The sequence below is a fragment of the Ziziphus jujuba genome, chromosome 10 (genome assembly GCF_031755915.1).
Source record: "Ziziphus jujuba cultivar Dongzao chromosome 10, ASM3175591v1".
Taxonomy (NCBI): Eukaryota; Viridiplantae; Streptophyta; class Magnoliopsida; order Rosales; family Rhamnaceae; genus Ziziphus; species Ziziphus jujuba.
This window is the reverse complement of record NC_083388.1, coordinates 10,010,138-10,029,350: the sequence shown is the minus strand read 5'-3', so window position 1 is coordinate 10,029,350 and position 19,213 is coordinate 10,010,138. Positions and strand designations below refer to the sequence as shown.

Below are 19,213 nucleotides of genomic sequence, written 5' to 3'. Positions count from 1 at the left end.
ATTTTTCATTTCATTTCACTTCAAGGATGACAATTTTTTTTTTTCGAATTTAGAATAATTTTTCTAATATAAATGAAAGAAGGAAGGCATGGCTCAAAAGCTCAACTAGGGTATCACTTAACATGTCGCATAAGTAGTGTGTGTGTGTGTGTGTGTGCGTTTGTGTGTGTGTGTGTGTGTCTATATATATATATATATATATAATGTTTTTAAAAATTATTTTACAATTAATGATAAATATGAATAAATTTTAAGCTAATATTGTGTAATCATTATCAAGATGATTATCTACTTTTATATGCTTTGTTAAATACTGTAGATTTTCTCCAATAACAAATTTTTTCTACCAAGTTTTTTTTTAACAAAGAAAATACTACATGCAACTAATTAATAGCTTTTTTTTTTGGACAGCATATACAATTGGAGTACAATTTTTTATTTAACTTTCAAAACATTAGATATTTATGCTACTAATTAGACATCTACATAGTTAATTCTGTCAAATTACTATAATAATACCTTAACAATGATCTAAGATTTTTGTGGGCTTTTTTTTTTCCCCCCATTTGATGAATAAGATTTGTGCAGGATTTTTTGTTTTTTTTTGGTGAACAGAAGATTTGTGTAGTTGGACATTAGTCAACATTGTAATTTTGGAATACCGGGCCCAGCGCGTGGGAAAAGATTGAGTAGATTATTATGATGCGTATGTATATCCTTGTGTCGGATCACTTTGATGTCTCTCTCGTAAGGAAGCAAGAAACAAATATATACTTGGTCATGAAATTTGATATTGCCGCCTGACACAACCCAAACTGGGAATAAATTTTAGAAGCCGAATGCGAATGCAATAATAAAAAATAGCATATTTGAGTTTAACAGAGCATGCTAATAAGCAGAGCAGACTCCACGTGAGTATTAAGAGCATGCTTCATTCATCACAGATCACTTGGGAGGCGATTACGGTTTGTAAAATTGTAATCCTCTCTTTTTTTAATTTATTTTCTTTTTCTTTTTTTAATGCATTCTCGGCCTCAGGTTACCCAAAAAAATAATAATAATAATAAGACATTAGAAGATTTAGCACATTTAAAAGTTATGGCACTGTTTCAAATGTGAGATTCTTGCTCTAATCAAATTGGCTATTTTCTTTCTTTCATTTCTAATAGGTTTTAAATGTATTTTCAAGTCCCAATACATGATCATTATATATTTCCTTTGTAACATCTCATCTCATATTTAGGCTTAACAAAGTTATTTTAGATGACTTCGTATTTTATTTCTTATTCATCTATCATTTTGTGATCCTTTTTTGAGTTTTCTCTCCAATAGTTTATTAAAGGCTTATACATTGTAATAATAATAACAAAACACTTTTATTCTACTCACTCTTTACATTTACCTAATTTCACATTTGTTTAAATAGATAGATGTATAATTTAGTTTTACCATTCTTCTCTTTAGGGTTATTAGCTCCTACTTCTTCTTGGTTGTTTATTGAATTAATCAACCTCATTCATTCTCCTTTCCCCCCAATATTATTGTCTTTAAATATATATTATCCTCATCAACACTTCAAAATTAAATTATTGCTTTTATATACACTTAGAGATTTCTTTTTCAATTTTTGAATCTTTTTTCTAACATATAAGTAAAAAGTATACAAAATACATTTGTTATTTATTAATTTGCTTATAGATATTGTCCTTTTATACAGCACGATCCCGATTACAATGGAGGCATCTTCAGACCTCCGTAAAAAAATCTTTAAACTATAAAACTAAAATTAAAATTATAAGGGAGTATGGTACACCAATTTATTTATTAACCTACTATAATTGTTTGGACACCATATTATATCTAATAGGTCACGTTATTTTTTAAACCAAATAAAAATGGTTCTTCTTTTTTTTTTTTTTTAAATCAAATAAAAATATTTCATGTATGTCAAAACGAGTTGCTAGCCAATAACAAAATTAATCAAAAAGTTGGTGACTAATTCTCATTTTAGAGTTAATTAAATTCATGTCCTTTGTTGGAAATATTCATAACATGATGTGCTTTTATGATAAATGGACTTGGATCCTTTGCTACTCTTTTTAGGTGCTTGTCTATGCTTTTCTTTTGATCTCAATCATTATTTTCAAAATTATTTCACCCAATGATTACAATAAATGAAAGTTCATTTAAGGCCACATGACGTGCACATTATCATTAAAATTCAACTCATGTGCAACACATGTAATTTTTCTTTTTCCCTTTCTTTTGTTTAAGTTCGGCAATCTATAAGAAGCAATAGAATTTTCATAGGAAAGAAAAGAAAATAGAGAGAAGCCAATGGAATCAAGATTTGCAGCTTTGATGGGTTTGCCCTTTTTTTTTTTTTTTTTTTTTTAATAAGATTATGGGTTTGCATTTGTTTTGCCTTTTAGATCTACTTGTTGTATTTGAGTTTCTATGTTTTTCTGTTGGATCTAGCATTAGGCTACAAGAAAGCTTGAGGTTTTGAGAAAAAATAATAATAACAAAAGAAGAAAAAAACTAATATTTGTTGATGAAATTAAAAAGGGTTTTTTCTTACTGGGTTAAAGATGACTGTCGGCTAACTTCAAATCTTGATCCTATGCTTTCTGCCTATTCTCTCTGTTTCTTTATTTCTTAATGGAAATTCTGTTGGTTAGGGAGTGCCGCACTTAGACCAAAGAAAGCAAAATAAATAAATAAATTAATTAATTAAAAAAAATCATATGCATTGCACATGAACTGAGTTTCAGCTCATGTACCATTAAATGCGTTATCATCTATTCTGTCCATTGAATGAAATGATTTTAAAAAGAATAATTACAATCAAAAGAAAAAAAATAAACAAACATCCAAAAAGAATAGCAGAGGTCACGTGGTGAATATCGTTAAATGAAGTATAAGATAATATCATATTTGTATTGTAAAATTTGCCTCACCCACTTCGGATGATCCATCATCCTAGGAGTGATGCATGAATAATTTGAAGTTGTAAATGGAAAACATCTATTATTTTGGTAGAGTTCTCTATTTGATATTATTATTATTATTATTTTATATTTGAGATAATTATTTGAAAAAATAATGATTTTATCACTTAGAGTTTATCTTTATGAAAATTATGGTTTTAAAAAATAGAAAACTTAATTTCATATTAAAATGTGAAAAATCAAGTATAAACTTCATGGGGATGAAAAAAAAAAACAAAAAAATACAGCAATAAAGTTCTAGAGTTGCAACTTTGTGAATATATTTTAGAGCATCTCTAATAACAAATACCACTTTATCATTAATATTTCTAAAATTTGATATTGATATAAATTTTTTAATGGTAAATGACAATGTCAATACCAAATTTTAATATGAGCTTTCCAATTAATTATATGCTAAAATATAACAAAATATAAAAAAAAAAAATTCTATTTAATCAAATATTTAAAATTTTAAATTTATGCATCTCACTATATTTTACCTGTTAATAATTAGAAATTCAAAACTATGTTAATAGATGACTTAGGTCCCATAAATTTTATTGTTATGGAACCTACTCACAAAATTTATCAATTTCATTTTTTTTATAATAAAATTTGACATAAAAAATGTAATCAGTAAATTTTACTATATGCACATTTATGATAAAATTTACAATACCATACCATTAAAATGCTTTTAGATTTAGACAGTTGAGTGGTGGTAAAAACAACTGATTGAGATGTATAAACCTGATTTAATCGGACAATGACGATGACGATGATGAAGAAATTAAATATTGGGACATTCTCCAAAAAAGTTAAGGGAAAAATCAAACCCACCTGACAACAAATCAAGCCCGCTTCAAATCTGCTGACAACCTAAACCCATTTCATTCTACAAAAAATAAATAAAGTAGTTGGTTGATGTTGCTGCAACGCTGCTGGTAGAGCATAAATGTTACATTACTTTCTGGAGAATTCCAAATTTTCTTAATTTGTCTATATTTGTGGAATATTAATTAATTTCCAAGGACTTTCATTTTTTATTTGTTTCTATAATTTATCTATTAAAGAAAAATGTAAAGTGACACTGTCACTGCTAGCTATGAACATAAATGAGATCCATGCTAAGTATCAATTTTTAATTGGTTTAATTTAAATTTGATTTGATTTTTCAAAACTAAAAAACTATATGCATGGAAGACTTGTTGGCTTTTAGTTTTTATTTTTTCCTACTTAATTATGCACAATTTGCTTATATCAAATGTTCATTAGTAGTGGTAAAATTTTGTTATGTATATACATTACTACAAAGTGGCCTTTTAAAAAATAAAAAATAAATTGAATATAACTTTAAACTGTGTTTTTTTTTTTTTCCCTTTCAAATTTATAATTATTTAAGATGTTTAATAAACTATAACTATCATTATCTAATGCTTAACATAGACAAACTACACACAATTATATATAAAGAAGTAAAAAACAGGAACTAAAAACTAATCATGCGTGTCACTAGTAATTATCACGTTACCATGGTTAGCAATTAAAAAAATGTTGATTTTTTATTCTAAAAAAAGTAAAAGTAAAAGAAACAAGTATATATATATATATATTTTTTTTTTTTTTAAATAAAAAAAAACTTATATTGAAGATATAAAATAGAAGCACAAAAAAAGTATGCTTATAACCTAACATATATTATAATGAGGTTAATTCATTTGTAAATTTTTGAAGTACTAAGGCATCCATACGCAGATGTGAAAAATTATAAAATAGAGAACTTGATATAAAAAATCATATAATATTTTTATTTAACAAAAAGAAAAAAAAATTTCAAAAAAAGGAAAAAAAAAAAAAACTTTAGTACTAACATGCTATAACATCTGCATACATATGAGAAAATCTCAAGCAGCATTATTTGAAAAAATAATTACTACTCGCATCCTATAAGATTTATCGGCACATAATTTAAAACATATATTAACTACTCAGAATGTAAATCAGTTTCAGTTATATGGCTAAACACACACAAATATGGGATAAAATTAAAATGAGTGGTGTAATTGAGATTTATTTATTTATTTTTTGGGGACAAGTAACTGAGATAGTTTTGCTTCAATATATTTATTTCATTTCCTTTCTTTGTCTGGATTTTTTCTTCAAATTAATCATGCAATTATTGAAATAATTTAAAAGCAGATGAATTTTGTTTAATAAATAATTTCAAGACCCTCCTTCCTCCCTCCTATATATATATATATATTTTTTTTTTTCTTTCCAAAATACTTATATAATTTCTATCAATTCTCAATTTTAATTTTGACTTAGGATTAATTATAATTATTTTACAACACAATTAACTATTAAAAAGATAAAAGAATAACGTGATTTTCTTGATTCTGTATCTCCTCCTCTTTACTAGTACAGTTCAAGTTTTCCGTTAAAAATTATAAAAAAAAAAAAAAGGAAGAAAGAAAAAAGCAACCCAACTGAATTAAGTTAAAATAAGTGCTTTATTTTATTTATTTTATTTTATTAATTATTATTGACAACTATAAATAATTAAATACTAAAGTAACAGCTATATATGACAGTAGCATGAAATATACTCGGAAGGAGCAAGTCTTTGGTGCTTCAACTGAATCAATCTCACTTGTGGTCTCAAATTGAAGCATTACTCTTTCGTCGTCTCAGTTGGTTCAATTCTTTGCGAGTTCTTGATTATTCTCTCTGATCCAAGAACATTCATAAATCCAATTCCAAATGGGTCGGGTTTTCTGTATCCAATACGATCCATCTCCATTTCATTACCTCTTAACTTGCTCTACTTGCAACATGCACATTCTACGCTTGCCCCATGGCACAATGCTTATGGTGACATTCCTCTCTCTCCCTCTTCAATCCTCGTCTTCTTCTTTTTCTTCCTTTCCTTTTTTTTTTTTTTTTTTTTTTTGGGCCAGTTCTGAATTTCACACACCCAACAAATCAGTTAGGCCATGGTTATACATTACCATTAATATTTTATACATCTTTGGTTTCTTGGTTCTTCTTTATTCTTCTTGCTACTGTTTAATCTGTGTTTTCAATCTAAATATTTATATGCCTTCTTAATTTTTCTTGTAGCTTATTCAAGTTATTAAAATGGAATTCTTATATATATATATGTAAATATAGATTGTATACTAACAATTTCTACATGTCACATGCAGTACGTTGCAGGACTTGGTGCGCCTATCTTTCGTAAACTGTAAGCATATATGTGTATCGCCTTTCAGAATATGGATTACGTAGTTAAATTTATCTTTGTTATAACATCAATCATCTTCTCGTATCATTCTTGTGCAGCAGATACTATTATATATATATATTTATATGTTATGATTTACATATGTTTATGAAATGTGTATGTTATATATATATTTCATGTATGTATATACAGGGTGGTCAACGTGATGACCGACGATTCAGAACGCTTCAGGGGGACAGGCATGGGGATGGCAGATTTGCATTGTGTCGGCTGCTTGACCAAATTGGGGTTCAAGGAGGTAATTAAGTTTGGTTTAAAATATATATCTATTCTGTGAAATGGGTTTCTTTTTACACACACAAACATATTATATATATATATACACATACACATTTATCCTATCTTATAAAATTTTAAGATTTACTAAAACATTTATATACTAATATATTTCAGGTTGAAGTAACACACCCAAATGCAATAACCAATGAAGGAAGAGTTTTTCTGGACATGTAAGCTTTTTGATTAACAGTAAGTTTTATAGTTAATTCTAAAGGTTAGTTTCTAATGTAAAGACATGCTAGCAGTAAGAAGCTCAGACCTAATGGAAGTCTAATTCCAGTGCCAGTGCAACCGAATGTGTAGCCGATCGACATCTCCAATCAGCATGTAAATGGTACTTAGAAGTTAGACCACAGAAAAAGCTTCTGCACAAGATTTTCTTCTTCTCACTTCTTTGAAAAAATGTTTTATGGTGCTCTACTTTTTTGCCAATGAAGATCTTCAAAACAATTTGTTTGTCTAACGTAGGAATTTAAGCTGTTAGTGTCAAATTACTAATGCTTCTCTTGTAACATTGCTTTGATGTCTCTGACAGAAGAAAAACGGTTATACTGATATGTCTGTAGTACTGATCTTGGTTTCAATTTAAATTTTGAGAATTCGAATTGCATCTTTGTTCAATCTTTGGTTTTCAATTTCTTCAGGTTTAAGGAATCTTGTGCTGTTATGGTTGATTCTTATGATTAGGCAAAGGGAAATCTGCAAGGCAGTTATTTTACAATCAAAATCCAGCATTATTTTCCCAAAACAGTTTGGTCTACTTAACATGAGTTCCATTTTCAATTTCTTCAGGTTTAAGGAATCTTGTGCTGTTATGGTTGATTCTTATGATTAGGCAAAGAGAAATCTGCAAGGCAGTTATTTTACAATCAAAATCCAGCATTATTTTCCCAAAACAGTTTGGACTACTTAACATGAGTTCCATTTTTTAATTTGTTTTTTGACAAAACACTCAAAACAGCTTGTTACCTTGTCTATTTGTGCTCTAATGGAAGCTCATTGACCTGCCACTCTCTCAAGCATATAGGCTCCATTAGCCTCGAACACATGGAATCAATGCGATTTAAACTCTATATAAGTCCATATTTTTGCATCATTCTCTATTTACCATCATAAATGTACAACTTGATCTACTTCTTCAAACTAAATTCTTATTAATAGTATGCAACCCTGTACACAACGCTAAGATGATAGGGAGAACAACATTACACAGAGCAAAAACAAAAAAAAGCTTGCCCATATCTCCATTAAGTCTTTTCCAGTTATCGCAGTAGTTCAACTCAATGAAAGACAAAACTTGATGACCTTGTAATCCACAAATAGCACAGAAAGTTGACATTTATATGGGGGGAACCGAAGCTCCTTCACAAGATGAACTCAAAAAATTTGAGACAAAACATGACTCAATGCTTGAATGTCAACAGATTCGAGAAAATACTTCCTCTACTTCACACTTTTGTCAGAAGGAAAAAAAAAAAAAAAAAAAGGAAGAAGGAAAAACTGACAATTCAAATTTGTTATACTGCTCCCAGTCCCCATTTAACCAGCCTTGCCTAAGAATACACAAAGAGTTTCAATCATATATATATAATAAGTGGCAAGTTCTAATATGAAATGCTAGAGCCAAAAAGGACATTATTCTGAACAATTTAGAGCAAAGTGCAATTTAGCTCAATCCTTTGGCTAAATTGACAATTGAGCGTTTGAGAAGCAACACAAGACAGAGAGATCCAAGCTTTTTATGCGTGCATGTGTGTGAGTTCAAGCATTATGCCAACAAGATGCAACAGGCAATAGAAACTAACAGAAGCCGTAAGATCAAATACAAGGAATATTCCCACAACGCATGCAGAGCAACCAAATTAAAAATTTACAACTACATCTATGTCAACATATATGGCAAATTGAATCTTACCCCAGGTTTCACTTCAGTGGCGTGAACTAAATGGCCTAGCACTATAGTCAGATACTTATGTGGAAGGCATATAAACTTTGTTAGATGCAGCCAACACACAGCTCCTAATAAACAAAAAGAAATGTCAAACCTTTGATACTCTTCCAAGGATTCAAGTAAATTGCATTAAAGAAGAATCCATCAAGACTTTGATATTAAACCTTCATTAAGCTTTCAATCAATGACTAGTGCAAAAGGGCATAGAATTTAATCCTAGAGCAAAATTTTTTCCTCATCTGAAAGAGTACAAACAATTTTTTTAAAAAATAAAGCTAGCAATATCTACTAACTAGATATATTACCTGCAGTTCATGTTGTTATTGCTTGTGTGCATACTGCACCCGAATGTTCCACCCATCCAGTAACTGATGATAAAGTTTAACTAATCATGTATTTTTCTCACTCTTTATAAGACACTTAAAATAAGTCATCTTAATAGCAAAATCAGAATAATAACAACAATTCTACAACAAAAATGTAAAATTACCTGACCATCCATTTCTTTTAGAGCTGTGCTGGCTGCAGACTCAGAAGTAAAATGCACAAACCCATAACCTTTTGATTTCCCACTCTTGTGATCACATATTACTTTAACTGCAAGATATGAAAATGGAATGTGGATAAACATTGTATGATTTCCATCCAGGATTGTAAGAAGTGCTGTATGAGAAACCAGGATAAAAAAAAAAAATGTTATGCTTCTTTTCATTCCACATGAGCTACTTATTTCTCTGAAGTGATTATATATTGCTTTAACTGCAACAAATAACAACTAAGAATTCCCTTAAAAAAATTGGTAATCTAAGAAAACGACCTTCCACGGAGATGTTAACAATCTTTATGATCTCAACTCTACCTTCAATTATTTCACCATGCAGTCCAAAAGCATTCTTAAGAATAGCTTCATTAGTATCATAGGAAAGACCTACAATCGAAAGGCATAAATTGAGTCAAAAGTTGCAGCATAGTAGTAATAACAGAGGCAAAATGAAATTAAGCCACAAACGTATAGGACCCTTAAATTTTTGGATTGTAGAAATTGATTTATGCTAAAGAAGCTCTTTGAATCGAAGAAATTTCAAAGAACAAACTTGGTTATTTAGTGGTTCAATAAAACAAACCAAAAAAATGTTAGTAAAATATAAAGGAAATTGCAGCATACTACAAAATATTAGTTGTCCCAACCAAAACAAGGACCAATTTTTCCCTTCCAAAAGGAAACGGTTACCGAAAGTCTGAAACTACCATTAGAAATTTAACATACCATATATTAACTAATGGTTAAAATTTATCAAGCTTTTGAAAGGTTATGAACCTCACAATTTGGGATTCAATTAAATTTGTTTCTCACAAATCACTATGCGCTTGTGCTTTATTAACTGCTTGCACCAGAAAAAAGACCATACTACTCTGTTGCTAGTATTACGATAATACCAAGACTACATGACCAATGTTTCTCTGTGGGAACAAACCAAGCAATACATGACCAATTTTTCTCAGTGGGAACAGACCAAGCAATCATTCATACTTTTGAATTGAGCAAGTGATACATAACAGCTACTAAGATCAAGAATTTCATTTTTGGTTACTGTTTCTCATCAAGCTAAAGAAAATTGTCAACTAAACATTAATCTCGCTGTTTTCTAAAACTGGTAAACATAATCATGCCAAACTTCAAGTTTTAATCATATAAGTCTAATTTAACAAACTGAGCCTATCAAATAATAGAAAAATTCCCAATTAAAAAAAAAAAAAAAAGACAAAACAAAATGGTCTTTCCACTTTGCTAATGTGCCGAAGAAATTGAAAGGAGCAAGACCCATGTTTGGTTGCCAAGAAAACCGAAGAAAAGTTACATCCAAAAGTTATACATCATATATATTTGGGTGGAATATTAGAAAGCAAGTAAACGTGATATGCAAATCCACAATCCAAAGAAACAAGTTTCGAAGAGAGACCTCCAACAAACAATTTGGTGGTGGAATGGCGCACCCACAAGCTCCTGGCCAAGGGAAACGTACGGCATATACGAAATCCGCCAAATGAGCCTCTCATTTTCTCTTACCCTGCGCCGCCACTTCCATTGTCGTTTGAGGTTGACTCCTTTAGTATGGGAGACCAACACTGCACTTCCATTGCCGTCGTCGTATTACAGCAAACGCCTACGACATTAAAATAGGTGTCATCTGGCCCATATTAAACACACGTCGTCGTTTGAGTTCTTGGTTTTATAAATCGTAGTGATGATTACCATTCTCATCCTCTCTACTTTTTCTTTTCTTTCTTTTTTTGGACGTAAATGATGATAATATTAATGAGGAATTAATAATCGGTGTAATTGAGATAATTTTGCTTCAAATTTTCTACTGAATTTGTGCTTCAAATTAATCATGCAACTATTGGTTTCTTTGTTTATATGTTTGTTTAAACAAAAATTAAAAACCAAAATTGATCAAGTGATTTGAGGGTTAATTGTAATTTAACACTTTTTAATTTGAAAAAATTGCACTTTATGCTTCCAAATTTAAAATGCTGGTTAATTTGCTGCATTTTTTTAGTCCAATTATAATTCTTGGCAAACGATGGTTAATATAATGTTTACATTTAAGGATATTAAATTATAACGAATTAAAATTAAATAGTTTAAATTTCAACAAATTTGATCAAGTTGTACTTTAATATTGGTGAAATGAAATGAAGATCCAACTTATTAACTACCATTAGCCAAAAATATAAAATTGAATCAAAATATAACACTCTCAAACTTAGATAACATAAATTATATTGTTTTAAAACTTGAGTGCATATAGTGCAGTTGCAGCAAAATAAAAAGTACTAAACAACAATTAACTCTTAGTTTTATTTAGTAAATTTATTTCTTAATATGATACTAAAATTCAATTTGACACCTAAACTACTTATTGAAATTATTCCTTTTATATCACACTGAATTCTCATAGCTATCAACACACACACACACACACACACACACACACACACACAAAAAAAAAAAGAAAAAAGAAAAAAGAAGAAGATCTCTCTTTTACATAAATGAATGAAAATGGATAAATAAATAAATAATTAGTGTTCTAGCCTTAAGCTTTAGGGGTCTAGACGTAAAAAGATATTTCACAATTATATTATTATTTTAATTATTATAAGACTACTAAATAAATAAAATAATTCATATTTTAAATGTTAAAATATATATATATATATATATATATTTATATATATGTTTATATTATTTTTGTATACGCAATAAACATAAATTAGCATGTAATTGATCGTAATAAATTTATAAAAATTCATGTTTTTTAAGTTTCCAACAACATATTAGTTTCAAGATATATATATTACAAACCTACAAGTACTTAATCTATACTTTATTATCATAATCTAACTCTTGTCTAATTCTTTATCGAACTCTAATTCAATATCTACATTTTCATCCAACTTATTTTCGGTGTCATCCAATACAAAATCATTTTCTTTGAACTCCTTAATTTCAACTTGAGCATTTCTTTATTTTATTTCATTTTTTCCTTTTTTTTTTGTTGTTAAATTTTCTCTCTAATTTCTTAATCCTTATACATTATATTTTCATTTTTTTTTTTGTTTTAAAAAAAAAAAACTTAATCTTAAAAAAGTTTCAATTTTTTAACGATATTTTTTATTTTATTTTTAATTTCTTAAGAATTGTTTTTTTAATATTTTTTAAAAAATAATTTTAGAAAAAAAAAACTTTCAACAAAAAGTTTCATGCCTTTTAGCTCAAAAGCGCGCATTAAGCAGTTAACACAATATTGATCGCTTTTTTATAAGCTTTATTATTATGCGATGCGTTATATAAAAGCATTATATCTAGGCGGCACATTTTTCCGCATTTTAGAACACTGTAAACAAATAAATAAAAGAAATAAAAAACTGAGATTTCCCTTATCTCCTAAATAATCGCAAGAAAGGTACAAAATAACAATTAAACTATTTTATTAGGGAAATTTATTTCTTAATATATTTTATCACCTAAACTGCTCATCCCTTTTATGTCACCTTATGAGATAAAGAATCAAAACTACTCGACCTCATATTTTGCAATCGTTCTTTAGATGATCCAACTAACTTCATGGCATTTACAATATCTTGATCTTTCCTTTGCAATGCCTATGATAAATCATTTGAAATTCACAATACCTTTCTCATCATATGTAGACTAAAAATAAAACTAAATGTTTGGATAGAATATAATAAAATATTTGTTTTGTACTTCTGTTTATAATTTGATCCTTCCTCTTTGATTGTCTCAAGTACATCTAATATAGATGAAAACATTTGTATGAATTTTATTAAAGTACCATAGTGTAAGCTCTAACGTGCATCACCAAGTCATTTAAAACTAATTTCTTGGTTTAGGCCTTGTCTAGTTAAAGTCATTATCACTTATGGCTTCAAAAACTGTAGAATGTTGAGATGGTGCTCCAACAACATTCACTACATTGACTAAGGGGGATTTAATTAATTAGGATTTCAATTGACTTTTGTAGGCTTTTTTTTAATAATTGACTTTGCAAAATTCATAGATTTCTATTAACTCTTATGGAGTTTACAAAACTCTAATAAATTTTTATAAACTTTCATTTTCGAAGACTTTGATAGAGATTAATATACTTTTAGAAACATTAATCGACTTTTGTAGATATTGATAAACTTTTATTGACTTTTACATATAACTATAACTATAAGCTTTGTAGTAACAAAATTATAATTCACATGTCGATAAAAAAAATTTCATAAGAATCACTTTAAAAAATGAAAAAATTGTTTAAAAAAATAGAAATGAAAATTTATGACCTTCATGAAATTAATTAGAAAAAAATTCATGGTTTATAGTTTTTTCCTTTTTGTTTTGACTTTTATGTACAATCTATAACAATTCTTTTCAGTTTTTTATTATTATGAAAGAATAGGTAGTGACCAATGGATACTCCAAGAGTATAATAATGACAATAGGATGGGGTAGAATGGAAATTCGCTAACAGCTATTTAGTAAAAGAAAAAATATTAAAAGAAACTGATTTTTGAGTATAGTTTCTTGAATTTAATTTTCCAAAAATAAATTTCTTTGTGTTTTTTTACAATATTTGGTTAATAATGGAAATTCTAACATAATTCTCACATCTTTAACATTGTTTGGATAATGTAAGGAAAACAAGAAGGAAAATAATATAAATTCTTAAATACCCTCAATGTTATGAATGTATAAGAATATATTATTCTATTCAATTGTAATTATATTTTAAAGTATATAATTTCTTTCAACTATAATATATAAATAATATTTTTATAATTAATCTTAATCATAAATTACATTTGAAAACAAAAAATAATAATAAATATTATATTTGAAAAAAGTAATAATAAATACTCTAATATCCAAAAAACAAAATTTATTCCTATAAATTATATGATTCCAACAATATTAATAATTAAAATAAAGTAAAAATTGCAAAATAATAGGTATCCATGATTAAATCATTAAAGCATACATGAGTTTGAAGTAAAAAAAAATAATAATAATAAAACATATATGAATATGCATAATCAGTTCTATAAATTAAAATTGTTTAAGTTATCGAATTTTAAAACTTAAAAAAAAAAAAAAACATAAAACATTAATAGCCTTATAGAGTTGCCGATATTTGCGCAATCAATTTGAGATGCAACTCTTCTATACAAGTTAAAAACATGTTGACATAAGATGCATCCTTCATAATAACTCGAGCTGCATGTAATTTCTATTAAAGAGTTAACTCTTCCATATTATGTGTAATTGTAGTCACCTTTGCTAAGAGATTTGAATCTTGGTTGAGAGATATAGTAACAGCTTTCATGTCATCTTTTGAAAATTCAACAAAAATATAAAGTTGAAGGCTATTTCACTTACACTTGAAGACATCTCTTGAGAAGATTTTTCTTTCTTGTGTGATCTTTGAATATTTGTGGATCTTGAAGGATTTTGAATAGGCATAGAAGTTGAGTTTAAGAAATCTTGTTGTGCACTAAAATTATATTGCATATCTTTAAATATAAGATCCTCCATTATATCCTCTAGAACATCATTAACCTCCATTGCCGATGTAATTTCAATTTGTTCCTTTGTAGCTAATGAATAAGATTTTGCTCTTATTGCTTGGTCTTATGCATATATTAGCTAATGAATCATAGAATATAAAAAGTTTCATAAACAAAACTTTCACTGCTGGATGAGACTACAATGCATAAATAAATAAAAAATCAAAAATTAATAAATAAAAATTTCAACTATTAAATAAACATATATAATAATGAAATTAACTTTTATCATTTGCCATAGATCAAACACAGTTTCTCATAAACCTACCCATTTGTTTGGTACGTGATTTAATATGTGGGTTTGCTTTAATTTGACAAGCAATTTTGTTTTCAACATTTTTTAAAGCTCAATAAGATAATCATTTTTAAATCCAGTGTCAATTTTTCATTTCCCATTTAAACTTAACTCAACCAAGTACTCCACAAGTATAACATCTTGATGAGCATTCTAAGTGAAATTGGCCTTAGCCCTTTTAGATCACATACATTATCTAGGAGTTGAACCATTTGCATCCATCCTAAACAAATATAAATATGACGAAAATATTTAAATATAAAATCAACAAGATAATATCATTCAAAATAGTATATGTTGCTAATATCAATATTTTAACAATGCATAGCAAATTTTTCAAACATAAAGTAAATATATGCTAGTGAGTCATATCCTGCCACTCATTCCACATTTTTATTGCTAAATTTATCCTAAATGTTTGCCTTAAATCTTATGCATATATAAATTCGATAGCCTCACCTTGTACTTAAACCCACTCTCTTTTTAATCATTTAATTTAGACTCAATGATTATTTGACGTTTCTTGCCTAATAAAATTATGTAAAAGAGTATAAGCCATAAGAATCCTATTTTGATTATCAATAGGATAAAACTTGGGCTTCTAAGAATTCCCCAACGCATCGTCAATAACCCAAAGCATCTTTCAATAACATTTTAAGCACTTGAATGCTTCATGTTGAAAAACTCTTTTTTGGTGGTAGATTGATAACCATCTTTCCAATCATTTAGACGACATCTTGGTCTTTTATATGGAGCAAGAAATGCTTTACTATTTGGGTATCTAGCATCAACAAGATAATAATAACCTATAAAAAATATATGAATTCTATTAGCAAAACGAAATAAATATATTTAAAATATTATTTGATATTTTACTAAAGAAACATATTATGTGGGACTCTTCATCCATTTCTCCTAGCGATTGCATCTCTAACTATCTTAAAATTTTCAGCAGAACCCTCCTTAACTAGTTTTATATATATAAATTGCATATCATGAGAGCATACTCCAAGGACATTTGTAGCAATTCCACTTTTCCTAGTACAATACCTATCGTATCATCTAGGACCCTTAAACAGTTCTACAAGTAAAGAAACAAAATAATTAAAACATGTTTTTTTTTTCTTCACATTTTAATAAATAATAATAATAATAATAATAAGTTTATGAATCCATGACTTGAACCACTTCCACTTGTTCCCAGTTGAGTTTTTAGTCACTGCTTCAGATTTTTTGAGCAATTGTTTGTATAGTCGTATGACGCCATCTAAAATACTATTGAAGTGTCTGCTAATTATCTCACCCAAACACATAAACCTATTTTTTATTCCTCTATTTTTAGCATGATTAGCAAATATGTATAGAAACATTGCAACCATCTCATCTACACTTATATTTTTGGTGTCATGAACCCTTCCAATTGTTCTAAGCATATAATATAATTTTTGAAAAATATATCTATCCATGCGAAGTTATTCTTTACATGCCAAATAATCCTCATATGCCATTTTAAACAAATTGTTACATAAGAAGGAGGATGCCATAATTTGGATGATTTAAAAAATACTTAATATTATAGGTTTCAAGTAGTACAATCATAATACCACTAAGTATGATAATAAAATCAAATAAAAATCTAAGACCCTCTACCATTAAAATTATTTTTTTTCTCTTCGGGACCATCAATCTTGTCATAATACAAAAATCGTGTTTAGTTAGATACATATAATTGTAGCAAAGATAAGTAAACAAAAATAACAAAAAAACAAAAACGAAAGATCAAAACCAAACATAAAATATCACACATGGAGGAAATAAGTGCAAAGCATCATAATTCTATAATGACAATACCCACATGAAAAAAAAAAAGGGTAGAGCATATGGTAATTAAATTTGCATCTATTTAAAAATTATTTCTTAAATCATTTTATTCTTTATCGCTATCTTGTACCGATCTCGGTTCCATGTAAGATTAAAAGTGAGAAAGCAACAAGCTGCATGATAACAAATAACTATGTTTTCAAGGTTTCTTGTGCTGTAGGAGTTAATGCATTTGATACTACTGTTCTTTGCTTTATTATATGAGTTTTATTTGCAAAGTCTTAGTTGATGCTTTTTGGCAGTGAATTCTCATCACAATACTTTATATGTACTCCCTAAGGTTGCAAAAAGTTGTCTACTGGTGCGAGTAAAATTTTTAAACTTACGGAGTTTATTACAATTTTTCTATTGCATTTTTGGATTTAAATGGTGAAGTAAGAAGTTATCACAGAAGTTAATCACCTGATGATCTTTTTTTTTTTCTTTTTTTTTCTTTTTGTGGGGAGGGGGGGTTGTTGTGGACATTGGATATCATTAAAATAGGCTAACTGTGCATGCTTCTTCTACCTATGAACATATTACTTGATATGATCAGTAATAATCTTCAATCGGTTTTGAAAAACAAAATAAAGAATCAACGAGATACCCAAATCTATATATATATATATATATATCATATGAAGAAGAAAAAATATTGTTATATAAAAAAAAATTAAAATATAAAGAATAATTAATTTACTTCTAAGTGATGTTGAGTTTGAATTGATAATGAAACTTATTTGTAGCGATGAAAACAAAAAAAGAAAAAAAAAGAATAGTAGGTTTAATAAAAGAATATAGGACTTATAGGTAAATAAATTTATACATTAAAATTAAAAAATAAAATTATATTTAAAATAATACGTAAAATGAATTTTTCAAAAAATTTTAGCATAATATTTTTTTGGAAGATCCTTTCACTTTAATGTGAGATTTATTTTTTACTAAGACTTATAAATTCATCCTTCTAAAAAACATCCAACATGAGAAAAAAAAAATTTTTTAAATTTTAAATTTCTACTAACTTTGTCATTATCCAAACACCTTATAAAAAGGAAACAAAACGGGACGAGGAAATCTATTCTTCCAGTTTTTTAAAATAATATTCAATTTTTTTTTAAAAAAAAATAAGTTTATTAATATAAAATATATTTTTTGACTAATAAGTTTATACTTTTAAAAGCTATAACAATATGTATAAATACAAATAAATTTAAATAAAAGGAATATATAAATATAGTTATAAATATATAAATAAATTTAAATAAACATATATATAGATCGGGGAGTACATTTCACCATCCCACCTCATCCCCACCCCAAATTTGTCTGGGTGTATGCTTGCGGAGTTACCATCCTTACAGGAGTACTAGAATTTTTTTCAATTAGGAATGGGTTACAAAAATGCCTTGCGAGATAATTAAATTGTATTCATTTTAAAAGTTTTCAAGAATTTTGATATAAATAAAGGGAGAATTTTTTTAAAACATTTTTTTCATTTTTGACTTAAAAGTCAATAAAAATCATGAATTTAAAAAGTTAACAAAATTCATTAACATTGGATAGAAAATGATTTTTATAAACTTAAAATAATAATAATAATAATAATTGAATACTTTTCAACTTTTACAAATTTTTTAAAAGTTATTTAAAATTTATATTAAATACTTCTAAATTTTTATAAAGTCTTTAAAAGTTTAAATTCAATATCATATAACATTTGAATTCCATCAAAATCTATAAAAATCAATTAAAACCTCAATTAAATACACGCTCTAATGTAAATAGGCCAGTGATTTCTATATGGTTTTTTGCTAGGACTACAAATGCTAATTGAAATTGATGAGTAACACAATGAATGTAATATGCACTTTCACTCTTATTCATTATAAGTGTTTTTAGGCCATTTAACTCACGTTTCATATCATTTGCCTCATATGTCGCCGTCCCCGCAACCTAGATATACTCAATTTATGTGTAGAAAAGACATTATCAATAGCTTTCTTGAGTGAGTGAGCTGTGTTTTTGTGACATGCTTAATACCTACAAAATGCTCAATAACACTGACCTTTATGAACATTTGCTCTTTTGAATATATGTCATGGGATTCATCGTAAGAATGGAAAATAGTCTATCACCTATATCTTTAGTAATTGAATTCAAGATTTCCACTTCAATAGCATTGATGATATCTTTTTGAATTTTAGGTGACATCAATTTAAAATTTTCTGGAGCATTTTTCAATGAAACAGATTTTATGTTCTCATTATAATCACACAATCACTATAAAAGTTTAAGAAAATTATTTTTATTATATGAATCTTTGTATTCATCATCTCGATGAAATGCCAACGTTTGGAGTAAAAGAAATTTAATACAATGAATTGATGAAC

At 27.6% G+C, this 19,213-nt stretch overlaps 1 protein-coding gene and 1 long non-coding RNA gene across 5 annotated transcripts in view; one reads left to right on the top strand and one right to left on the bottom strand.

Annotated features, from left to right (window-relative positions):
- LOC132799638 (uncharacterized) overlaps positions 1-19,213 on the top strand; it is a 253,368-nt gene that overhangs the window by 15,034 nt on the left and 219,121 nt on the right. The gene's annotated exons all lie outside the window — the stretch shown is intronic.
- LOC107411058 (glycine-rich RNA-binding protein 2, mitochondrial) lies at positions 7,711-10,687 on the bottom strand. 4 transcript variants are annotated; one of them, XR_007239046.1, is made up of 6 exons: positions 10,492-10,683; positions 9,348-9,458; positions 9,021-9,127; positions 8,836-8,898; positions 8,495-8,598; positions 7,711-8,132 (listed from the first exon to the last, which is right to left on the bottom strand). XR_007239046.1 is itself a non-coding variant. In XM_025070437.3 (5 exons), exons 1-4 carry the CDS (start codon positions 10,586-10,588, stop codon positions 8,851-8,853), a joined length of 363 nt encoding a protein of 120 aa, XP_024926205.1. In that variant the 5' UTR covers positions 10,589-10,687; the 3' UTR covers positions 7,711-8,132; positions 8,836-8,850. The 4 variants fall into 4 exon arrangements, 2 of the variants coding, with proteins under 2 accessions (XP_024926205.1, XP_024926204.1); XR_007239047.2 differs by having other exon boundaries at positions 9,390-9,458; positions 10,492-10,668; XM_025070437.3 differs by lacking the exon at positions 8,495-8,598 and having other exon boundaries at positions 10,492-10,687.